Source organism: Bacidia gigantensis (genome assembly GCF_019456465.1).
Source record: "Bacidia gigantensis strain McMullin 20006 chromosome Unknown contig_255, whole genome shotgun sequence".
Taxonomy (NCBI): domain Eukaryota; kingdom Fungi; phylum Ascomycota; class Lecanoromycetes; order Lecanorales; family Ramalinaceae; genus Bacidia; species Bacidia gigantensis.
In genome coordinates this window covers 843,397-867,472 of record NW_025408605.1, presented here as the reverse complement: position 1 = coordinate 867,472, position 24,076 = coordinate 843,397, and the positions used below count along the sequence as shown (strand labels likewise).

The following is a 24,076-nucleotide window of genomic DNA, read 5'->3' as shown; positions in this document are numbered from 1 at the left end:
TCAAATGCAGAGAAGGACCTCGATGTTGAGAAGGTCTGCCCTAGGTGTACCTCAGAAATGATCAAGTTGTCATACAGCGATACGGATGTGTCTGAAACGTAAATTCAAGGACAGGTCAAAGAGAATACGTATGCCCTTATTGTCACGTAAAAGGTCCAGAGCATGTCTGGAAATTGAAGCACATATTTACCCTAGGATGCAAAGATCTGGCAAGGATTGGTGCTGAGATCATCTTATCAAGACCCATAGACTTGTCGGATTTGACGCATGATGGAGGAATAAGAACATTTTCACAACAAAAGCAACACAGCAGACTTGGTCAAATTGCATACTGAGACGTATCCTCATTTGTCTCTTGGTCTGAATAATGGTTAAGGCTGTAGCTGACTGTACAATAACATATAGTTTTGCATGGCCTCATGTGTTCGCCATCATTGAAACCTGTATCTTGTCAGGTTCTACTCGGGAAAGTGTGCATAAACCACAAATGACAGAACGAACAACACTTACAGCCATGACCACACAACATATGCTGACATACGGACTAAGCCGTTCCCCTATCCGGGCGCACTTCCAGAAGATGCCAAAAAAGCTGATAAGCGAACGTATCAGTAAAACAATAAGATCTTAAAAGGCATAGTGTGAAAGAATTTATATACCCGATTCTGTTCCGATCCATTATTTTAGGAAACGTTGCATGTGCATAAGTGCTCGTGCATATGATCAGCAAAAGGACGAGCAGCAGTGACTGAAAGTTGAAAATGGCAGTCTTTCAAGGCAGTCAGTGGGACTAACAGGCGACAGATCAACACATGAGATGAGGATCAATCTTACCATCTTGCCTGATTCGAGGCGTATGTGTCCTTCATGAGAGTCGCACCGATTACCTCTTTACGTTTTAATAGCAAGGCTTAGGCGCTCCCGCTCCCGGTCCGCGTAGCCTCTCCTCAAGCGCCATAGAGAGTGCTCCACCTGAGCTCCCATGTTGAAAGTTCTGTCAAGCACTCATAGCAACGGGATTGATGCCTGACTTTCACCTTTTGACGATGAAACTCGAAGAAAACATCACTCTCGCATGATGTTGCTCTAGCAAGACACCAACCACAAGTACAGCTGGAGAGCAGCAGGCTCCAAAAGCCCGCGCGCACCACAAGCAAGATGGCTGAGCATCGTGTACGTCCAGCTCGCCACAAAGGTGCATTGAATTTCGAAACAGAGCTAGTGCAAGGGCTCTACGCTTTTGGCGACGACAAGGCTCCGCTTCCTGAGACTGTCCGCGTGTTGGACGAAATGGTGACAGACTATATCATTGACACTGTTCAGACTGCATCGAAGGCAGCGACCATCTCAGGGCGCGGTAAAGTAAAGGCCGATGACTTTCGGTTTGCTATACGCAATGATGAGGTTGCAACAGGAAGAGTAAAGGAGCTTCTTGCCATGGAAAAGAGTTTGAAAGATGCAAGAAAGCAATTCGATACTGGAGAGGGCAAGGTCGGGCTAGAGCGGGGAGGTAGAGGAAGAAAGAAAAAGGTGCAACAAGAAGATGTGGAAATTGATGCAACAGTTGAAAAAGGCAGGCAGAAAGTAAAGCCAGAGGACGGCGAATTAGAGGATGAGGACGTGGATGACGAGATGGAGTAGAAAATTCCTATTTCTCTCGTTTCAGTCTCTGTTGATTAATTCACTATGCTTTTGTCCCTCGTATTCAGAGTAGGCAGTTGATGTCCTATCGAAATGCTGAAGCTCACGTGGTGATTTAAGTTCCATTGTCTTGAATCGGATTCCGAAGTGGCATCAGGGAAAAAAAGATCGATCGTCTTTTGTCCCGGAGGACCGGCGGGGAGCATTGAGAGACGGAATGTCTTTAATCGTATTGTCAAGGAATTTTATCATGCCGGATTTGATCTTAAAACATCTTGCTCCTGAGTACCAATGCATTTACTAAGGCTGCCTCATAGATACTTCTTAAAACGAAGAATTACGATTAAGGAGGCTTGAAGGAGAGCCGTCACCATGAGATCTCTCATTGCTTCAAAGAAGCATATTGACTTGCTGTCAACGAGTTTTGCAGAGATAGTAGCTAAGCTAAAGCTCCTACGTGAGCCGTGGAAAGGCGTTGAGTAATCTTCGTCTGCTCTGAAATGCCGTGGATAACGTCAACATTGATCAAATTCTCCATTCTTGCCTCCCTTAAGCTTCCGTCAGTCAATTGAAAGATTCGAATATTACTATGATCATTCGTCACGAAGCTTCATTTTTGGACTTCGTCTGCATTGATGGTCTTTGACTATTGGTGTTTACTTATTTTATGATTTCTAGGAGCACTTGCCCTGAGTCATGCCGATCACTCGGGTCCCCAACTTAGATAGAGTGATTTTCTGTTTGTACTCTGTCAAGATCACAAGACGCAATGACGCCCAAAATTAGCTCATTGCTGGTCTGATCGCTGCAAAATATAGGCAGACGGTGGGTAGGTCAAGGAGGTCTCTCCTCGTAGTCTCGTTTGCCTTTCGACTCATTTTTGAAGCTTTCACCCTTGTGAATTCAAATCTAGAAACGAATAGACATAGTCGCAGACTTTCCAGGAAGGAAATGTTCGTCCTGTAAGTTTGTAAGCTCACCTACCTTGGGAGGAAAGAGTCAAGCCAGATGTTTTTGAAGATATCAAATGTCAGTATTTGATAAGTAGTCCAGAAAATTCTGACGGACACAAGAATAAGAACAATTTTGTAGACCTTAGTTTAGTGTCCGACACAGACGTAGTCAAATTTACAACTTGGGGCGATGATAACTCATGCTGTGCCGCCCCTCGCATCCTATGAACAGTGCTCCTACCGTGCCAGCTGCACCGTACCGACAGATGATGAACTCCAAAACTCGCCACTGATGCCTGGAGCTTACTTCATCCAGCCTTATTCCTGACCAAAGCCAACAGTTTCTTCAACTGCTACGGTTAACCTATTTGAAAGTTCATCATGCGATTTGTAATCAGGCAAATCTAGGCGGTTAAAGCTGCTTCTGTTAGTGGAGTCCGACGTATTGTGCCCTAGCGGGATCATCATACCAGGTGTGTGACTTAGGCAGAGCCTTTTCCGAGCCTGACTTCTCAATGGTGAATCGTCGAGGTCCGTCGCTGCCTTGCAAATCTTTAAATCCGTTGACGGGTATTCGGGATGTGCCAGTCGCGAACTGGAGCAATCGTGACTTTTGTTCAGCGTCCCAACTTCGAATTATCTGTAGCCAGGTGAGTATAGAGAGCGACGATAAGTACTGTAGCCACTTACAGTCCAGAAATTTCGAATGACTTGATCCTGCTCGGTATACCCCCTGTAATCCGTGTGTTTCTTCCAATCATCGACATCAATGTCTGCGATACCACCGATAAGCAATTCTAGCTCTCTTTCATCAAAGACGTTCACCAGGTCAGGGGGAATTAATTCATTGAAGCCGGCCACGAAAGCGTTGAATTGTTCTTCGACCCGTTTCTGGATACGCCACTCCGTAATGAGGTCGACATACTCCTTCTTGTTCGAATTGTTGACCTCGATATTTTGCCCATTCGGTTTCAGATCAATTGTCTGTATTTCTCCAAAGCTCTCATCTTCAGTCGAGAACGTAGGTTCTATCACACCTTCAATGTCGTTCTCCATAGTCCATGTTAAAGTCCTGTGGAAATCGGCATCGACACCTTCCATGTCGGCGAGTGCAACTTTTTTTCGTAATATCATTTTATAAAATGCTCCGATGAAGAAAGCGTCAAGGAACCGTCGATGAAAGATGGCCAGACCCACAACACGGCCGATGAACTTGAAGTAATTAAGATGCTCGGGGTTAATGCCAGAATGAGGGTTAATCTGTAAAGTATAATTGTCGTGCGCTGAATACTCAAAGAGACAATAGAACGGATTGAACATTTCGTGGGAAAGCAGGAAGAAGTATTCCCTAACCCAGGAATGTCAGCTGCAATAACACACGAGGAGCGGACTCATACCTAGATAGACCGCCATAGTCAAGGCCATCCTCGCCATCGAATTTGATCATCAGTCGCTTTTTAAGATCAGTGGCATTTTGGCGCATAATCTCAGCATACGAGTCCTCGAAAATATGATCTCTTCTTACTTTTACGTGACATTGACCCGAGAGAATTCGAAGGGCAGGCTGTGATCTAAAGTAAATGAGCTTCCGCCTGAAGTCACGCTTGTATTGCGGAACATTCTGGTCAAGCGAAGAAGGTAGACGGGGATCATCCCAGGTCGTTGTCTTCGTGTTGTGATCAACGAAATAGACCCGAGCTGTGTTTGTAAGTCGCATCTCCCAACCGCTAGGAAGTGCTCCTAGTTGGGAGACGGGCTGCGTTTGTATGGTGGTATTGTTGCCGCCGGCATTCTGACCATAAGTACGAATATACTGCTGCCTCCGAGGGTCGACCCAGGTCGTCGTCCTTGTATTATGATCTACATAGTAGGCTCGTCCTTCTGGAGTAAATCTCTGCTCCCAACCGGCGGGAAGTTCTCCGGTGCCAGCTGTTGTAGCACCAGTGGCCATCATCGACACGGCGTTGGCGTTATTGGCAGAATTAGGTGTAGGTGCTTCCGCTTGACTCGGCGAATTAGCGCCTGTGCGGTCTTCTGGCAACATTCTGTTTTGGTGAGCACGACGTTCAAGCTGAGTGTTCGCCTCCAGTGCATTACGCTGATCTCGCTCATTGTACGTATTTGATGGCCGTGTCCATGTTGTGGTTCTTGTATTGTGGTCCACATAATAGGTCCGACCTAGATTGTCTTCTCTTCTCTCCCATCCAGCGGGAAGCATCCCCTGGCCATCCCTGAACGAGCTCAACCCTGTGGAGCCCCCTGCATTCGTAGCTGAGGGAGTGCCGTTTGTTTGTGGAGGAGGAGGAGGAGGTTCCGTCGAGGTAGACCGTGGTGGAGGACGTGGCATAGCAGGGCTTTGTTGTGAGGTTTGATCAGAGGCACCAGTATCCGGCGGTCCTCCAGAAGCAGAGGGAGATCGCGGAGGCAAACCGTTAGCTGAGGATGCGACTGTACCACCCGAAACCGAGAGCGAAGAGCCGGGATGGTTCGGGACGTTGGATTGATCCGTTGTGGGGCCTAAGTTCGATGATAGGTTTACAATGAGTTTTCCATGTACGATGAGATTATCGTTAGACTTCTTCAGGTCTCTTGTGAGCATTTCTGAAATCCTTCATGAGTTGTGTTCCTATCACTCCTTTGTCAGAGACAAGACTTACCGTCGCCACCAACATCGAGATCAATCACCGACCCAATCCGAACATTGATCACACCTAGGAATCCTTGATCTTTCTTCTTGAATTTCTTTTGATCAAAGATTTGTATCGCAAGGATACTCTCTTCATTCGCTTTCCTGCAGCTGGTTAGCAAATCCCATTCGTCCACTGAATTAGGCATATTCCCCACAGATCGAAACTTTCGTTCCAGTATGGATTTAGTGTTTTCTTGATGACAGATGTTGTACGTGTCTGTTCCCCACCTATGGTTGCGACAGCAAAGGGATCTGGGAATCCTGAAGATAGTGACTTAGTCACAGGTTCTTGCTACGTTCATGGTGGCACTCACTGAAGACATCCCGTTTATAGAGCCCATCGGCAGCGATGACTAGGCAACATGAGCAAGATGCCACATGAAGAGAAGGCTATCATACTCGTCACTCGTAAGTTAGGCGCCCTGGATTATGCATCAGCATTTACGAAGCCTTGAGGTCGAGTCTCGTCCTTACTGAGGAAGATCCGAGTCCATCTTGCTCTCTCTACGCTACAGCCTTCGGCTCAAGGACTCAGCAGCGGAGCCTCGAGATCTGTAGTTCGTCTCCAGTTTGAGACACGTTCTGCTGCTGGCCCCGTATGGCGTTGGCGTGACCCGTTCTAGGCCGGCCAAAGGGTGAGGGTGGCTGTGTAGCTTAAAATAGGATCGCAGAGTTGGGCGTATTACATGGTAATTCGTAGCATCATCAATCGTCAGAGAACGCAAATTCACAGTCGAATTCACATGATGCGCAAACACTTGAGCCAGGATGAATATATCTTGTTGTGTAAATCATTCTATCCGCTCCCTTTCCGTTTTTGCGGTCAGCCCTACGAGCTACAAAGCGATGATGCAACAAAAGCCAATGATATTGGGCAAACATGGGATACCCATACGTTTTTCGAAACACAAGTTTCGTTCATATGAGGATATCCAGAACATGATCCCATTGCATACAAACTGGTATCATACACGTGATAATGCAAAATTCTCCCTCTTCTGAACTTTTGGCTACTTCTCCAGCCGTCATGAAAGACCAACGATGGTCACAACAGAAGATTACCTTGATTCTCTTTGAGAGATCTTTGTCTTCACCCAAGTCTTATGAGGAACGTCGCCAAGAAGATGTAGCATCAGTACGGTGCGTAACCACGCGGTCTCCCGCGATACCCTCCACGATAACCGCGAGGAGAGTCGAAGCCACCGCGATGACCTCCACGGTCATATCCACCACGACCGAACCCACCACGCGCACGAGGGGCTCCTCGCCCACCGCGTCCGCCTCGGGTCATGCCAGGCAGATTTGTGCGTTTTGGGACGACCTGTTGCAAGATGTTAGACATGTAAATCACGATAGGTAGAGAATTGATTTCGCTTCACCTTCAAATTACGTCCTCGGAACATGCTTTCGTTCAAAACGAGCGCCTGTCCGACTAATTGCGGCTCCGTGAATTCAACATAAGCGTATCTAACCACGATTAACAATCGTTCCACTGATCGGGGGAACCGGTTCCAATACCCTTTTGGGTGCCCCGTGAACTTGTCGAGAAGGATTGTTACGCGATTGATAGACCCACAACTTTGAAAATGCGCTTGAATCTCTTCTGGTGAAGCTCCGTAGTCCACGTTGCCTACAAATATGCTGCGAGCGTCGATGTCTTCTTTGTCTTCTCTCATGTTCTGATCCTGCTGATCGAGAGACGCCTGCATCTCGCGTAGCTTGGCTGCTTCTGCCTCCATCTCAGCTACCCTCCTCTTCATCGCTGATATCTCTTCCTATACGGTTTTTTCATCAGCGGTCATTCTCATTTTACGGTCTTGCGAGGCTTCAGCCATCCTCATGCCACCAAGCGCACGATTTGGTGAAGAGTTTCGCGGAATGTCCATCTCTTACTTCGTCATCGCCTCCGTCCTCTTGGTCTTGAGGAACAGGATCTTCATTCTTAATGTCCGAGTCCGACATTATCAAATGAATATGAGGGTGCTGGAGTCTTTGTCAAAGGGAAAGACCTGAGGACGAAGTCCAATCTGAGCTGCTCTCAAATATAGATGGATATTGTGGGGATTTACGTGGTGACAGTGCCGATTTTCGTGTTCAACAGGGCTGAAGCTTCGAAGCTGCCCGCCAAGCATTTCAATGCTTCAAGCTGTGGACGCAAAGGGGGCCGCTAACAAAGCACGCTAATTGGACTCCACTCACCAATTGTCTGCGTTGATACTTGAGCTACGTCAGACATGTTCAATGGCACAGATGGCTGTTGTAGGTCTTGGTGAATGGCGCGGCTATAAGCCATTATCAATATTGTACGAGATAGACTCGGAATTGTCAATATGCCATGTCAGGCTTTGCCAATCCTACGGGCGTCGTCCCAGCTTCTCTATCCTTTTTCACCATCTACAATCCATCTCTCGGCGCTTCAGATGAATCCGTCCAGGATCAAATTGTATACTATTTCAAAGCTCTAAAAGATGGGCTCCAGAGTCGGAAGAAAATCGATTTCCAGGAAGTAAACGAAAGCCAGGAAGAGACAAATAGAAGACTGCGTGAGATTGGGTTAGCACAAGCGACTGTGCAATTTGCCACGTACGCCACTCAATGGTCAGGAAACAAGTGATAGCGACGCTCATATATTCTCTAGAGGGTTCTCTGATGGCTCTTTCGTTGAATCAGTCGAAACTGAGAAGTCACGCACCGTCATTCACAATATAGAAGCAGATTGGTGGCTCCTGGCCGTGCGTGCAATACTTCCGAGCTTTATCGAGGAATTGCTGAACATACTTTTAGTCTGTCGATTTGACTTGTATAACGCGGCCGTCAGAAACGAATGCCGTCTCACTGTCGAATCAAGCGAATGAAACGGAAGAATTTTCATCGCGGGAGGTGGCTCTTCCAAAATTGCTGATCCAGCAGCTTCTACGAGCGCACAATATTTTCTTGTTACATCACGGGCGTTCACTGTCAGATCTTTGGTCAAGAATTCCTCGAGATAAATTTTGTGCGATCCTAAAAAGGTTTTGGGAACCTTTCTTGAGGAATTGGGATGTCCTACTTCATGGCAACCCTGCAGTTGATATTCATAATGGAATAAAGCTTTCTGCGGGCGGGGAGCTCGGTATTGGCGTCGGTGAGGAGGAATGGGGAAGCGGAGAGCGCGAAGTCTTGGAAGGATTTGTGCAGAGGACTGACGGCCTGGTAGACCTCGTCATTTCGAGATTCGATCACAGTCGGAGGAATGGAGCGCCGCTAGCTCCGTTACCATCAGCCTCACCTTGTCTTATCAATGGGGACGTTACTAAGCCATCAGACGGTATCATTTTCTCCGGTGTGGGTTCCTTGACAAAGGAGTCTCTAAGAAACGTATCGGCGTGGATGGAATGGCTTGCGATATTTGGTACGGAATGTTATGGTGTCCGGCAGAATCCTAATGTTGACACTCGCCGAAGACCTGTCAGGAAGGACAGAAGCCAGGACGCAAAGAGTCGTGGTGTTCAGAAGCATGAGCAAACAACTCTAGAAAGTAAGGCGCATACCGATCAAGGAGACGAGCCTGGCGAAATTGGGATACCTGCCCCAATTGTCCGTCCTCAAGGACTTCCTCAAACAAGCTTAGGGAATCCGACTAAAAAGCCCAGTGGGTACATTAGAAATTTTGATAAACAGCAGAATGAACCGTCTGAAGATTCAGCACTCGGTGCTGAGATAGTCAAATATCTAACCTTGGGTGTTTATGGATCTGCTTGGGGGATGCGCGCAGGCCGCCCACCTGTGGATAATCCATGTGCAGAATCACCAAAGCCAAAGCCCACGGCACCTTTAGATTCGCCTAGAGCTTCCACCAAATCGAAAGAAAGCAGTGGCTTTTTCTTGATTGGCTTGCTTGGAGACGTTGAGGACGATGCAAAGGATGAAGACGCAGCCGAGAACACCGCATCAAAGGAAAATATTCAAGCGAAATCTGAGGGAAGACTTCTGATGCGCAACTTGCACGTCGAGCGTACCAAAGAGACTTCATCTCACTCAAATGAAAGCGGCAGTTCAGGGCCCCATGCTTTGCAACAGACCTACCATGATCGTCTACGCGTCGTAGTCTACGTACAGGCACCCTTTTTGTTTACATTTCTCTTTGAAACTCGGACGGACACTCTCGCTCTTCCCTTCTTCTATCGCTCGCTTCACCATCAGCTTGGTCCCCTCCGACGGCCATTACTGAAGAGTACCGACCCCGCCATGGTTACGCAGCGCCTTTGGGAAACCGCGAATCCAAGGAGCACGTCACAAGCTCGCAATGGACGATTAATTCAAGATCTTGTCTATGATCCTAACCGACTTACGATCCATGCGAGCATACCTAATATTCCGGAACCAGCCAGCGACTTGGGCGACCTAGGCACTGACTGGAGCCGGGTTGAAGCGTTAGGCGTGCATTCGCAGATACTCAACACATACGTGGCTTCGCGTCAACAGTCGTCGGAGATTGAACGGACGTGCAAGACCAGTCGAGGGTGGTGGGTGGTGTGGATGCGGTTACCTCACTCATCGGGAGCGTCGTCGGAGTGTCAGGAAGGCTACCGCGAGGCCGTCTTGATCCGGCGGGCGAACGACACTAACGGCAACAAAGCTAGGCAAAGCAGCTCAGGATTCGGCTTTGGCTTCAACCGTGGAGGAGAGAAAGCTGGGGGCTGGCAATCTAAAATCTCGGATGGCATTGGCATTGATGCCAGGCAATATATTGAAGGCTTGCTCAGCTTAAGCCGATGAACAACAACGACAACAGCAATTACATGTCTCCTACGTAGCGCCAAAATCCATGCCAGGGATATGTATATAGAAAGACAATGATGGTTTTTGGAATACGGATCCTCAGCTGGCTCGGACTATGAATACGTGGCCGTGGGTTGTGGCAGTGCACTCTGGGCCCAGCTGTTCTCCCGGGAGGCCGTGAAACAAAGCGAATGTGAAGAGGTGGGTGGGTCCGACCTGAGCTGGCGCGTACTTTGTCCACCGCTGGATGCTGACTGAGGTTGCAATGTAACCTGCGACATGGCCTTCAGCGAATGGGTGCTTGACATCTGCATCTCCGTTTGCCAGGGGCTTGGGGGGAAGACCCGGAAGAGAGGGGGCAAAGCAGATGGGCAGATTGATTGGAGGAAGGATCTATCCGCTGGAAGTGCCTAGACTACCCTAGCGCCCGGGCTGGTAAGGTACCTGCAGTCACGCCAGTCGCACGCCAAGTCTCTGCCAACCAAATAATACGGTAATAATGAAATGCAGGCAAAAGGCAAGTCCAGTCAGGGGTTGGCCGAAACCCTACCGCCCTGACTGCGTCTACCTACTACTGCCCTTTCTTTCCTGTACCCTTCACTCTTCTCTTTCTCTCTCTCTTCACCCTCACTCGTCACCTTTGTGCTATCCTTCACGCTCTTTGATCTGTGATCAGTCGTTCCGGCATTCTCGTTTGAGTCGCCTCCCACATTCTTTCATCGGCTTTGTCCTAGCGACGAGCCCATTCACTCATTTCACGCGCCTTTGACAGAGCCTGCCACTTTCACCGCTTCTTTGACCTCAAGCATAAAGAACCCTCATATTCTTAGCTACACTCATCTACCCGAAGGAAAGCTGCACTCGCGAGCCGAGTCTTTAAGCACCCTTCAAATCTACGACCCGACGCCCATCACTTACACCACCCTCTGTCCAACATTTCCGTCGATCTACGTCAAACATGAAACAATACAACATGCTCGCCCTCGGCGCTCCACTTCTGCTGTCTATGACCTTGGCCAAGCCGATGGTACACCAGCATTTTCACCAACGTGACCTCGAGCTCCTCAGACGGGATCTCGTGACAGCTACAGTCATTGAGGAGACTACCACTACAATCGATGTCACTGTCACTGTGTACGGGTCCCCACCCGAGGCGCAAATCAAGATGGCAGCAAACGTGCAGCCCGCGGACAACCCTGACCCAAAGCCGACTCAGACCTCAAGCAGTGTAGCGCAGAGTTCGACCGCCAATGCCCAGGCTGATCCTGTCGCTATACAACAGGAGGCCATCGCTAAACAACAAAAGAACATCGATGACCAGCAGGCCAAAAACCAAGCTCAGATCGAAGCCAACGCTAAAGCCAATGCCAATTCCAATAGTCAAGCGCCGGCGCAACCCGCCACCCCAGAGAAGCAGGCCCCGGCAAGCAGTAACCCCCCCACTCAGTCACAACCACAGCAGCAACAGTCACCTGCTGCTAAGCCTGATACCGGCACTCAAGGTAGCAGTGGGACCGCACCAAGTGGAGGATCCTGCGGACAGGTTGGTGGCAAGTGCATGGCGTCGGACGTGACCATCTATGATGATCAGGGCATTGGCTCATGCGGATGGCAAAATGACACAACCAGCGAAGACTACTTTGCTCTAGCTGCCAGTATGTTGCTACCTCTTATTTCGTTCCATTGAACTGCAGCTGACAAATTTACAGATACCTTTGGTGCCTATACCAATGATGCCCCGGGACCACACAAGAATGCATTCTGCGGCCGCATGGCAAAGATCGAGGTTGATGGAAAACAATTCGATGCTATGCTGACAGACAAATGCCCCGGCTGTAACGGCTGGAGCATTGATCTCAGCAAAAGTCTCTGGAATAAAGTGACTGGCAACAAGTCACCCGATCGGATGCACAACATCAACTGGTGGTTCACTTCTGATGAGGTTTTCCACGGAGCCAGTGGCTAAGGAGAGTCGAATTTTGAATCCTCTTTGGACCTGTGCGATGGTTCGATGTTGAAGAAGGCTTGGAGCAAACTTCTTGTTATCTTGTTAGGGAATCCATTGTTGCATGGCGGAGGAATCATTTGATATGTATGGCTCTACCTACCATTCGACGGATATGATTGACGGGCTTCTGTGTACAAAAATTACATTTACGATCTTCAGCATTTGGCGAGGGCATATCTGAGTCTGTTCATCAACGCTCAGCAGAAGGAATTCTAGATCAAATGAAAAAATGATTCTTGATCTATTGACTGCGAAGCTTTCATGCCTTCTTGTTGTTATCAAGCACGTGCAAAACAGGATCATGCACAGCTTGCATGAAGTGGGCGAGCGTGCATACTCAAAATGCTCGGTGAGTACTCCCGCTTCTGTTACTTCCCTTTAAGCAAAGCTGCCGTCCCCGGAAGCCTTGGAAAAAAATATTGTATAAGTCAATGTTGGATTCATGTTCCCCCCTCTTACCGCTTTTCCGTTCGCTTTCCTTGACGTTTTCTGTCTTCTCTACCAACTGCTTAATCATTACTTGTCGATTATATAAATTTCATATATTTGCTATAGCCTCTTTCATCAAATCCATGCTTGCGAATTATCTGCTTTCATTTTCTGTATTCATTGTTCCTATTAGAACATTTTCACACCTGGTCTCTCGAGCCTCTATATTCACTTTCCCAGCGGTCTACTCTTTTTGAATCTGTCTTTTTCATTGAATTCATTTGTTTTCCCATCCATTGGTGCAATCCTACTATTGAGAGTCTAATCTCATCGCCCTTTACACGTGTTCTCATAGTCGCTCTTCTTTGGTCACCGTTTTCTTCCCTCCATGTCTGTCTGTAGCAACCCTACTATTCCCTTTTTCCGTCTATGCCACTTGTTATTCTTTCCTCATTTGCCTTCACCATTGTCTTAATCAACGCTCCCTTGCCATTCATCACCCACCCCTTTCCGATGCCGCTCGCCGTTTACTTGCCACTTTGACCTAAGGCCTGTGTCCTAGCCTCGCACTGTCTACTCCAACTTCGCCTTCCTACTCCCACATCCTCATTTGAAGAGCTTTGGTACCGTTGACTCAGTCTTGCCTGCCATGTTACTTAGGCTATCAGCAAGGTCGCGTGTCGCACGCTCTGTGTGCCTTGCTATGTTGCCCGCATCTGACACAGGCAGCGGATTCTGGGTGGACGAGGTGTACGGAGGTGGAGGAGCCTCATCCATTTCCGAATTGGAAGGATTGTTCATTTTGAAGATAAGAATACGAGTCAAACAAAATGACAGCAGGCAAATGAGAGCTGATCGCAAGCTGAGGGCGGACAAGGAAGATAGGATATACTTTATATAGACCTTCGATTCCAAGAGCTGAGCAGCGTCCAAGAAATCACTAATACCTACAAGGGCATATTTCGCGACAACGCCCTCTGATAGGGCCGTCTGCACTGCGTGCCTGTCCATATACTCTGCGAAATACATTATGCCAGGATCACAACTGCACAATTTTTTGCTTGTTGTTTATTTCGCCCTGCAGATCCTGTAAGAAACTAATTCTGTAGATTGCGCCAAGCCCCGACCTGTGGTAGCGGGCTGATCTGGAATAAGACCTTCACCTCTTCAATATTGTGACGCTCACTGCCTCGACTCAGTTTCCTCCGAAGCACTAACAAATCCATACTATGGACATCCGTGTCCTCACACCGTCTGACATCCCACATGTTCAATCCACGAATATCACAAACCTTCCCGAAAACTACTTTTTGAAATATTACCTGTATCATGCCCTTTCATGGCCTCAGCTTTCGTATGTAGCAGTCGATGTTTGCCGACCTAAGAAGACACCTTACGATCCTCCAAAAATTGTGGGCTATGTTCTCGCGAAGATGGAAGAAGAGCCAGCGAATGGCATACCACATGGGCATATCACAAGTCTAAGCGTCATGAGGACGCATCGACGACTTGGCCTTGCGGAAAAGCTCATGAAACAAAGTCGTAAGTAGCCCGTAATTAGACAGTAGTGAGGTGGCGGCGCTGACCTAGGTGGTCTCAGAAAGAGCCATGGTTGAAACCTACAACGCCCAATATGTCTCCTTACACGTGCGTGTTTCGAACGTTGCGGCTCTGAAGCTCTATAGAGATACCCTCGGCTTTGAAGTTGAGAAGGTGGAATCGAAGTACTATGCTGATGGCGAGGATGCATATAGCATGAAGATGAATCTAGAGTTCATCAAGGAGCAACTGGAAGAGACCTACGGCAAGGACGAAGGAGAAGCCGTTGGCGAAGAAGGCAAGGAAAATGGCAAGAAAGACGATGAAAAGAAAGAGCGTAAGAGGAAGGTGAAGATAGGCAGAGGGCTAGGAGTGGGCGACCTGGTGGAAAAGAATGAGAGCAAAGCGTAGACACCCATGTCTGCCAGCAGAATCAAAATCACGGAAATGGCTGAAGGACCAACGTCACACATTCAAGGGCTGTAGGTTAGATGAGATCCTAGAGTACGCCTCCAACGACACGGGAATCCTCTGGGATGAGAAGTGCATGTCCAGAATCGAATCGATATGATGCAATCAATGAATGAACCGCGAAATCCACTTCACGGCCGCAGTCTGGACGAGGGAAGCAGTACCATGGGGATGAAAGACGACGGGAGAAGTACAAGCTTTTCGAAGCTTCGACGAAGATATTATGATGGTCTTTCACATCATGCAACGCTCAGGCTTCAACCACTGTTAGCAAAGCAGAGGAATAGTTCGCTATACTACACTACCTTATCAGAATCCACATCGGGGGGCTAGACATCGACGCCCTGCATACCGTCTGCATGTTGAGAACCGTCAGACATGCTTCAATTCCGAAATGTCTGAAACCAATGTCGCCCACCTCTTCGCCACTGCTTAGCAAAGCCTCTCGTCAGCAGCCAAAAGCGCTGAGATTTGAAAACCAAGCCCAGTATGCTATAGACAATCGGGTGATAAGGATCTAGACTGTACAATATCTTTACCCAAAGTTTCATGAGTAAATCAGCTGCACCAGTTCGAATCTTCCTATGTCCTGATTTCACCATGAAGGTTTGACCTGCTAAAGGTGAACTATCAGAATCAATCAACTCAAGAAGCCTCCTCCAGCGGCAGCTAAGCGTTAGAAGGTGCCACTCCGGGGGTGGAGCCTTAAAGCCAAGCCTAGAGCCAAGCCTGCCGGCTGCTGACTGCCGCTGATAGCGGCTTTGTCAGCTCCAATCCTCTCATTTCACGATGTACTATCAGATTCAAAAGCCATGCCGTTTTCTATCTCACCCTTAAAGAAGGAGGCTTGCCCTTCTGGCATCCTACCGGTCTCCCATACCCAAGCGGATCTCTGTGCATTCTCATGGCGACCAACGGCGGCGACCAGACACCCCGTCACCACGGCCCACACGGCCATCATCTCCGGAAGCTCCTACATCCCAGTGGGAAGCGCATACACATTGCGGCTACACCGGATGAGCACGATAGGCTGAGAAAGACTCTCGGGCATGCTGAGCCGGACGAAAACTTCGATGTTTACATCCATGGCTCCAAAGAGCACAAAGACATCGTACGAGAGATACACGACCATCACGAGCAGCGACGGCACCACCTCCGTACGAAACACGGCGAGGTCTACGATGAGTTTGAGCATGTCAGAGATCAGCTAGACATCCTCTCGGAAGAGATGCATATGCTCACAGATCATGGCGTGTCACTCGACGCCAATTTCTCCAAATTTGGCTACGATGCTCGCATACGCACGCGAGATCCAGGTTCTGATACCAGCTCCATGGTCTCGTCCGAGAAGCGCGACTGGGATGCCGAGCGCAAGAAGGGCACGGCTATAAAGTTCTGGAGAAAGCCCGTAGTGAGACAGTATTTCCACAAAGGACTCTTGTGGCGAGCCTCACAGGTAGAGGAAGTGGCATCGTTTGAGCTCTTCGTGGATTTGCTCTATGTTGGTATCATTGCGGTCATTGGTGATACTGCAGCGGAAGACCCTACCGCTTTTGGCCTCCTTAGATTCGCCATTACCTTCATCCTAGGCTGGAAGATGTGGAGTGATATCACCGTCATAATCAGCTGGTTCGAGGTTGACGACATCTTCCAACGGATCTGTATCCTCTTCGTCATGATCACACTCTTCGGCTTCACGCTCAACATAGTCGAAGCTTTTGAAACGACGTGGATCATGATGATCAGCTTTTACTTGGCTTCGCGCTTCTTTGGGGCCGTCTACTATTTCTGGATGGGCTACATGCTTCCCATGATCAGGGGTCACATGTTCGTCAATGCCTTCCTAGTCCTGATCCCTGGTGCGCTCTGGATAGCTAGTATTCAAGTAGAATATCCGTCTCGCCTTGCCTTGATCTGGCCTGCGATCGTCCTGGATCTGTTCGGCGCCGTCGTCGTGATAGTGCTGAAGCGCCGCTACATCGACAAACCAGACGACGACAAGGGTCAGTTGGCTTGCCAATTGACACGCTGGTTTGAGTTCATGCCGGCAACGAACATTGAGCACAAGACAGAGCGTACGAATGCTTTCGTCACGCTAGTCTTCGGCTACTCTGTCGTCGCCTTACTGTTCCAGAACCGAGCAGAATTCGGTATCAATGCATTCTTCGGCAAAGCCATTCTGGGCCTCATCCAAGCCTTCGCATTCAATTGGTTGTACTTCGAGATTGATGCTTGGGATCTCCACACGCACGCTATTCGACGGCACGTCGTGTCATCTATTGCTTGGATTTTCGCCCATCTCCCCTTCATCATGGCCTATGTCCTGGCTGGGGCCTCCCTTTCTCGTCTTGTCCTTGCAACAGACTGCGAAGATGCTGACGCCGAAAACCTTGTCGAGAGCTGGGCTGCACGTGCTGAGCATACCCATGAAATACCCATCGGTCTGAGGTGGTTTTACTGCGTTGGTCTTGGCGTAGCACTTATCTCCATGAGCGCGATCAGTCTAGCTCACGTACATAAAACCTTCGAAGGGCAAAGACTGAAGAAGATGTACCGCTTACCTGTTCGCGTCTCTATTGCTATCGTGATCATCTGCTTACCACTGGCTGAAGATCGCTTGAGCTCATTAGGACTCGTCGCGACGACGACGTGCTTAGTGGTCTTTGTGCTTGCGATGGACGTGTATGGGGCTACAGACAGCAATGACCCTTTCTGGAGGTGCCAGAAATCCTGCCAATACTCGGCGGAATTGGCCATTCAAAAGAAGGCGATTGTTGAAGCGTTGAAAAGAGGGGAGACGGTGGAGCTAAAGATGGATGAAAATGAAAAAGGAGAGAAGGTGCTCCATGAATCTTAAATACCCTTCAGCTAGGCATGAGCATTTGTCCTGAGAAAGACTCCCTCTTAGACTCTCACAATCAAATCTAGGCTGCCAATGTCAGTCCTTCATCTGATAATACCTGTGCATGACGCCTACGGACATACCGTCTTTTATATACCCCAGCACGTCAAGCTCTCTGTCCTCCTGTCCATCACGAATGCGAGTTCAACGATCTATTGGCTTATGCCTTGGTGATTCAACGTTGCCTGATTCAGTATAGTTAACCTTCGTAGGGCTTTGTTGAGCAACCGATTAACAAGACGACAATCTTCCTGGCGTTCATATTGACTCATCAACATAGCGAAAATAAAAGATCTTGATCTGAGCGTCCAGTCGATCAAATTTTCAATCATCTCTCGCGTTGAAAGGTCCCGATCTGCTATTCGATTTGCATGCCTATTTTCCTACCAAGCTAAGGCTTCGTATGGAGATACGCAAACGCTTTCTCGCTTGTGCTTCAACAGGTCTCTGGGCGAAGGGATGTCCAAGATTATCCAATGAGTGCGACTTGCCACTTACCAATTGCTGAAGCCTAGCCTCAATAAAGGATCCCTAAAATCAAAAGCTACCCACAGCAGAATGTATGAGTACCGACCCACCGATGCGACAGAGTCGAGCGCGTGTTTCATCAATGAAGGTATCATAATGCCATTCTGTTTGTCTCTGGATGGTAAACTAATTCATATGTTGGACAGCACTCTCTTCCTAGAAAACATCCTGTCCTTTATGATGTTGCAACCACTGAAGACGACAGTACAGAGCTTGTCCCCGTCGCTGTCGCCGGCCCAACCCCCAACGTATTCGTTCCCGCCGCTGTCGACGCCTCATACCTCAAACCCCAGTTCGCTATAACTCTCGAACCTTCACTCCACTGCAATTTCAGATCTAACCTCTTCCTCGGAACATGCCAAGCGCCCAATCCAGTAGCTCTAGCGCACATCAACACCATCCAATAATACGACATGAATTCCTCTACAAGCTCCGGATTATGGAGGTCCCCGACAGTGATCTGGGAGGTGCCGAATCCTCCCGTTGCGTTGGCCTCAGGCACCGTGTTTTGCTTATAAGGTGAGATCAGCACCATGACAGTCGCCAGCGGGATAAAGTAAGCAGCATCTGGTACTTCGGGATCATTCCAAGACTCGGCCCAAGAGTATTGCCTTGAGCCCACGGCCCCCGAACTATTCAGCTCCGCTGCTGACGTTGTCAGCTGTTCAACAGTCGGCAACCCGGTGGTCCCCGCAGCTGAGTAGTCCCTCTTTGCCGAGCTCGCTAGCACCCTGTCGATTCGTACAAACCCGACATCTTGGCCTTTCCACTGCAGTCTCAGATCCCCCTCCACATATTTTTGTGTCTCCTCCATGTACAACAACGCACCAAAGATCCCCCAAATCGCATACTGTCTTACGATAGTGCGGGTGAGATCCCAATGGCCAGCTACACTGATCCGGACGCCTTGCCAATCAAATGAGGAGGGTTGCATCAGCTGAATGGTGTCTTCGAGGGCAAGCTCGGCAATTGCGCGGTTGCCGTCGATGAGGACATCAAGAGGTTCGAGACGCGTGCCATCGGGGGCGAAGTCGGCGACGTAGTCAAATTGCTCTGGGATATTACCCAGGGCTCTGGTAGATGTTGAGAGACTTCCATCTTGTGTAGTAGGAGCTGTCAAGCCCGTGGTGAAGAACCACGCAGCGGTACTGACGAGTATGAAAGATGGGTTTGATAGCATATCCGCGAAAGCTGTGACCACAGCTTCATATGTGTCACTGGAGGCGATGATAGTTGATGTTTATATGTGCTTTTCAGTACCTAGAAAGTACACTGCCTGGGCGTAGTTGTTACGCGACAGACGCCCAAAATAGTTGTGCGACTGTTTAAAACAACAACATTTTGTTTTCAGCTTGACATTAGAAAGTGCGGCCCGTAGGAGGGCAGTGAAAGGAAAGGGTGAAAAGAGTCCAAAAAAAGGATAGCAAGGCAGATATTGTGGGTCTTCGTATAAAGTGTTTTTCTCTGATACTTACATCAAAGCATACGATATGCGTCCGCATCAGCACGTTGGTCAAGCCAGTCAAAACACTCCCACTTTTGCTCCTACAGAAGCAATCGCTCGCTAAAACCTTCATTTCTGACTTTAGGTTACTCACCCAAGGCCCGTGGTTCATGGACTCGGCATGACCTCTTCAAACCCTTCAGGAATCGTTCCATGAAGGAGATATTTTTCTCTATCTTGTCGCGTCATGTCGTGAATGAACGTTGACGAAAGTCTTACTTTTTCTGCCTCCTCTTCTCCCTGTTGGTCTATCTCGTCTCTGTATGAGCTTCCAGCTGCCTCAAGAACACCTTTGTACCATTCTTCTAGCCTCCCTTTTTCGATGTGCCGTTCCAAAATCTTTGCCTCACCCCGGAGCTCTCGCGCAAGCTTGACTAATATTGAATCTGACTGGGTAGCGTACTCAGGCAGAGAGCGAAGCTCAGCAGGGTCAGTGCCCGCGCTTAGAAGTTCGGATGGAGTTCTGGGGGGCGGCAATATGTCCCAGAAGCTTTCCTCTTCTTCTGTACCATAACGGTTGCGATGGCCTTCCAACAGTGTTTGAAATAATGGGGTGGTTCTGGTCTCACTTGTAACTTGATCGTCATTCTTCAATTCAGTCCGGTTAAATTCGGTCCAGTCGGATGAAATGAGGATACGGCGCCAGATCATGCTGGATCTCAAAGAGGAAGCTGGGGATGACAAGGGAATATGCGAGATTGCCGAGAGGAGTCTGGCAATATTCAAGGAAAGGAAGAAGCGATGATGCAGGAAGTGGTTTGTCACTCCTTGTTCCGTATCATTATCCATCACGGTCAGCACGTTAATAAGATCACTGGACCTTATGGTTACTCTCCCGAACAAATGCGAAAGGTTGGACCTGAGCTGTTGCTTCAGAAGGGGCTTTCCCTCAACAGACCGTTTACCAAAGTTCTCCATGACAACATCAACCGCAGCTTCGCTGTCTATTGCTGTCTTGATGTAAGGCTTGAAGAAATCGTGAAGAGAGTCTTGCATCTTGAGCAATGTGACGTGCTGGTCGAGTCGTTGGATCATGGGGCCTGCCGCATACTGTCGCGTTTGATCCTTCCCTTCAGCTGCTTGGACTGATAGCTTACCGAGGCTAAGCATGACTTTCTGGCTCCACAAGTCATCGGTGTGCTTAGCTGACTGCTCCAAGTACGTGGATGCAGAAAAATAGTCACGCTCCGTCGCTACTTCATTGATCCACGTTACGTTTGCGTACCCTGAATGAGATCTGAGGAAGTCGGTCAAAAATTTCTTGTAGTTTGAATTGTTATTCAAAGTCTCGACTGCAATTTTGCCGTCTTTCAGACTTCGGCTGAAATATTCATTTGCCCATTGAGTGCCGAATTTGTCAAAGTACTGATTGATCCGGACTGGCAGGCTTGGCTCGATGTCATGGCCATTAAGACTCTCCTGCTCAAGGATATCAAGCAGAGCTTCCATGTCGTCATATTTCTCAGCCAGGGCAATGGCCTCGTCACTAAGATTGAGTTCCGTGAGATCAACAAATTGATGCTTTCTGATTTTGCGATGAATCTTCAGGATCTCTTCACCATCCCGATGTTCTTTGGCAGTCTTCCGCGACTTCAACCACCGAGCGCGCTCAACGTAGGTCTGGCAACACATGTGTATTTGGCGCGGCGAGCTCTGAGCCAGCCTAAGCATTGCAGTATGAATGTCATTGGCGAATTTTTCTTGCTCTTCATTGCTGGGTCCTTCTTCCTCTTGCGTCTCCAGAATGTCGTCAACGTCGCTCGCAAGAACTTTGGCCATTGCTCTGGGCAATTCGGTCAGCTCCCTTACCCTCTCCAGTACTAGGGGGTATCTGCTCCAAGCGCGGCCGAAGTCCAGAACTCATCGATGTTCTCGAAATCGTCCGCAGCACGAAGAATGCCATCAGATATACGATTCTTATCAAAGCCATACAAGTCTGCGTTGAGCTCTCTAAATTGAAAAGCGGCTTCCATGGTACCTGACTGAATATCAACTGCATCGCCTATCATGTGAGCCTTGGTGAGATTGTCCAGCTGTGTCTTGTCTTCCACACTTTCTCTGAATAGCAATTCTATAATCTCGTGCGCATACGGTATAATCCACTCTAGGCGCCAAACGTCATGTACGAACCAATGTCGGACACCATCACTTTCGCCAGTGTCCGGTTGGTTCTCTAGCTTAGCAGTATCAGGCATAGACTCAATCAGCTCTGCAAACAGATCCCTTTGCTTAGTTCGAGGGTCAGATAGAATGTTGTTGTACCATTGCCAGATCGCTTGTGCGGCTGCCATCTTCTCTGCAGTCCAGAGAAGTTTCCATCGGCATTGTGGACTAAGTGACCGAGAATGATGTTCACGTAAATATCGAATCAAGTTATCAAGTGCTGCAGCGCGTTTGGTAAGCGATCGCTGCATATTTGGTTCTAATCTTGCGAGGTAAGGAGTAGTGGAGTTGGCGATCGCTTGACTAATATTCAGGGATGCCGCTTCAATATCCAGGGAGGAGAATCTTGTCTCGGATCGAGGTGAAAAATCAATGAGATTTTGGTTGTGGCTGCCAAAAAAGACTGCTTGTTCGATCTTGGTTTGTGCCGTGATGGCGGCTCTGCTAACTGGTGACTGGCCGGCTTTGGTAGGTTGAGTTGATATACGTATCATTCCGTAGCCATGAATCAGGAAACTACAGATCGATCGCTGTCTATCTCGATCAAGTGCCTCTGCTGCACATGCGATTGTGTAGCAAGATTTGTCTTGTCGGAATGCAACCGCATCTTGAAATGGAATAGGAAGGGTATGTGCTTCCATCTGAAGCTGAGAACTCGGGGTTTCGTCAACCTCTACCAAAGACAGGAGCACTAGGCTTTTCTCAAATGCAATGATCGCGGTTTGAGCAGGCTCTGGTACCATGATTTGAGGCCTGAATTGGGGGTCAGCGGGGATATGAGAGGTGTAGCAAGTGATTTGATGCACGACATCAACAGTGCCTTTTCCATCTGCCAGAGTCAAGCCGATTAAAGTATACTTGGAGACTTGAGGGTCTTTCAAAGCAGTCAACACCAAAAGCCGACAATCTCCGCTCGTGTACGTCTTTGCAACGTCCCTACCGTGCGAGCCATGGGGCAATAGCGAGAAATCTAGGACTTTGAAAGGATACTCATGCAGAGCTTGCGTATTTCTGACGCCCTTAAGAGACTCTCTTAGCAAATCGACTTTTGCGTCCACTTCGTAGGCTAGCGTGTGTGTGCCATTCCAGTGCAAGTCCCATACTTGGAATGTACCCTCATTTGTGGCGACGACCATATATCTCTGGCCTCGCCGCACCGAGCGTCCAGCCTTGACAGCTGCAAGATCTTTCTTCCATCCAGCAGTACTTAGCACCCCTCTAATGCTGCCAAAAATGCCCTTCGGTTGGGCAGCAGCGCTCCGGAGGTAGTGCACTTCAATCGAAAGCCTTCCTTGCGTGTCTTTGATTGCCAGGTGGGCAAGTCTGCCAGTGTTCAGAGTGAGAACAAAGCCTCGAGGCTCGGCTTCAGTAACTGCCACGATTTGTTCTCCAGACATCATGCCCCCAACAACACCTTGAATACTCGACTGTCTTTGGCGGCTAAGATCTGAATTTGCAGCATAGGACAAAGCTTCCCAGTACGTCACTTTGCCTGTGGTTGGCATTAGGACAAGGAGCGCTGGCTCGGCGGAGGTAGGAACAAGCACGCCCATTGGTAAAGGCTGATGGGGACTCGCTATAGGGTCTAGAAGACGGATTTGCATGGGCTCAATGAGTTCACTTGATCCTGGAGACTGAGTGTATCGCCAAATTAAGGCAGAGACATGGGTCATGGCAATGGCACAGCCAAGCTGTGGTGATAGCTCTGCTCGCCATGGTTCTGTTTGAGTGTCAGAATCGTGCAAGAAGAAATTGTAATGTAGGTCTAACCTTCTTTCAAGAGACGAGAAAGCACGTCTGGCGTTGTAGGTAGTTGAGTAACGATGTAGTTGTCATTCTTCGTCTGTATTGTACATCAGAATATCCAGGTCTAGAGATACATGAAATCTCGTGGCCATACCAGTTCAATATCATTGCCGGACCTCTCTGATCGCCACTGGCTCTCTGACTTCTTCGAAAGCCCATGTCGTATAGCAAGATTATTACTCGGTCCATTCTTATTATTGCGCATGCTACTAGGCTCATGCGCAGAGCCATTTAGGAGAGGTGCATCCTCAACATGCTCCAGGGATCCATTGACCTTCTCTGAAGTTTCTGCAAAAGTCTCCTTTGTCAAGGCTGACCGCTTCCTTCTCTTCACAGGCTGGCGGATGGCGACCGAATCTTCAGACGCATTGCGTTGTCGCCTTCGAGGGTTGCTGCGCGCTGCCGCGCTATGTACTTGTGGCGTCGGCATCTGGAAGAACCCGCATACTGCACAGAGGCTAGCTACGAGCCATGGAGGGGGAGGACTCGCAAGTATTTACGTCGTGTTCTTATTTTTTGGAACAATGGGCTTTACTAAAGTCCGGTTGCTATGACACGCCAAGCATTCTGGTTTTGCACTAGACCAATGATACGGTATTGGCTCGCTCAACAACTGATACACGTTCGGGACAGGCACCTCAAACTCAAATCACTATTGTTCACCCCATATGGACGATGTGTG

The 24,076-nt window shown here is 48.7% G+C and overlaps 8 protein-coding genes across 8 annotated transcripts; 5 read left to right on the top strand and 3 right to left on the bottom strand.

Moving 5' to 3' along the window:
* Positions 1–1,158: 1,158 nt before the first annotated feature.
* KY384_006979 (uncharacterized protein) lies at positions 1,159–1,641 on the top strand (the record flags this gene model as incomplete). Its single annotated transcript, XM_044815472.1, has 1 exon — positions 1,159–1,641. The coding sequence occupies one exon, from the start codon at positions 1,159–1,161 to the stop codon at positions 1,639–1,641; it is 483 nt and encodes a 160-aa protein (XP_044667346.1).
* Positions 1,642–2,912: 1,271 nt separating this feature from the next.
* KY384_006978 (uncharacterized protein) lies at positions 2,913–7,245 on the bottom strand (the record flags this gene model as incomplete). The annotated part of the gene is made up of 13 exons (XM_044815471.1): positions 2,913–3,012; positions 3,065–3,234; positions 3,285–3,942; positions 3,992–5,195; positions 5,252–5,385; positions 5,439–5,544; positions 5,598–5,636; positions 5,683–5,705; positions 5,758–5,787; positions 6,525–6,604; positions 6,663–6,750; positions 6,802–7,058; positions 7,177–7,245. The coding sequence occupies 13 exons, from the start codon at positions 7,243–7,245 to the stop codon at positions 2,913–2,915; spliced, it is 2,958 nt and encodes a 985-aa protein (XP_044667345.1).
* Positions 7,246–7,618: 373 nt separating this feature from the next.
* KY384_006977 (uncharacterized protein) lies at positions 7,619–10,041 on the top strand (the record flags this gene model as incomplete). Its single annotated transcript, XM_044815470.1, has 2 exons — positions 7,619–7,866; positions 8,295–10,041. The coding sequence occupies 2 exons, from the start codon at positions 7,619–7,621 to the stop codon at positions 10,039–10,041; spliced, it is 1,995 nt and encodes a 664-aa protein (XP_044667344.1).
* Positions 10,042–11,002: 961 nt separating this feature from the next.
* On the top strand, positions 11,003–12,010 carry KY384_006976 (uncharacterized protein; the record flags this gene model as incomplete). The annotated part of the gene is made up of 2 exons (XM_044815469.1): positions 11,003–11,699; positions 11,754–12,010. The coding sequence occupies 2 exons, from the start codon at positions 11,003–11,005 to the stop codon at positions 12,008–12,010; spliced, it is 954 nt and encodes a 317-aa protein (XP_044667343.1).
* Positions 12,011–13,710: 1,700 nt separating this feature from the next.
* Positions 13,711–14,431, top strand: ARD1 (N-terminal acetyltransferase A complex catalytic subunit ard1; the record flags this gene model as incomplete). The annotated part of the gene is made up of 2 exons (XM_044815468.1): positions 13,711–14,023; positions 14,082–14,431. 2 exons carry the CDS (start codon positions 13,711–13,713, stop codon positions 14,429–14,431), a joined length of 663 nt encoding a protein of 220 aa, XP_044667342.1.
* A 467-nt stretch (positions 14,432–14,898) lies between these two features.
* KY384_006974 (uncharacterized protein) lies at positions 14,899–17,348 on the top strand (the record flags this gene model as incomplete). The annotated part of the gene is made up of 2 exons (XM_044815467.1): positions 14,899–14,978; positions 15,248–17,348. The coding sequence occupies 2 exons, from the start codon at positions 14,899–14,901 to the stop codon at positions 17,346–17,348; spliced, it is 2,181 nt and encodes a 726-aa protein (XP_044667341.1).
* A 748-nt stretch (positions 17,349–18,096) lies between these two features.
* KY384_006973 (uncharacterized protein) lies at positions 18,097–21,204 on the bottom strand (the record flags this gene model as incomplete). Its single annotated transcript, XM_044815466.1, has 2 exons — positions 18,097–19,138; positions 19,562–21,204. The coding sequence occupies 2 exons, from the start codon at positions 21,202–21,204 to the stop codon at positions 18,097–18,099; spliced, it is 2,685 nt and encodes an 894-aa protein (XP_044667340.1).
* A 41-nt stretch (positions 21,205–21,245) lies between these two features.
* Positions 21,246–23,824, bottom strand: KY384_006972 (uncharacterized protein; the record flags this gene model as incomplete). Its single annotated transcript, XM_044815465.1, has 3 exons — positions 21,246–23,308; positions 23,359–23,431; positions 23,489–23,824. The coding sequence occupies 3 exons, from the start codon at positions 23,822–23,824 to the stop codon at positions 21,246–21,248; spliced, it is 2,472 nt and encodes an 823-aa protein (XP_044667339.1).
* Between the last annotated feature and the right edge of the window lie 252 nt (positions 23,825–24,076).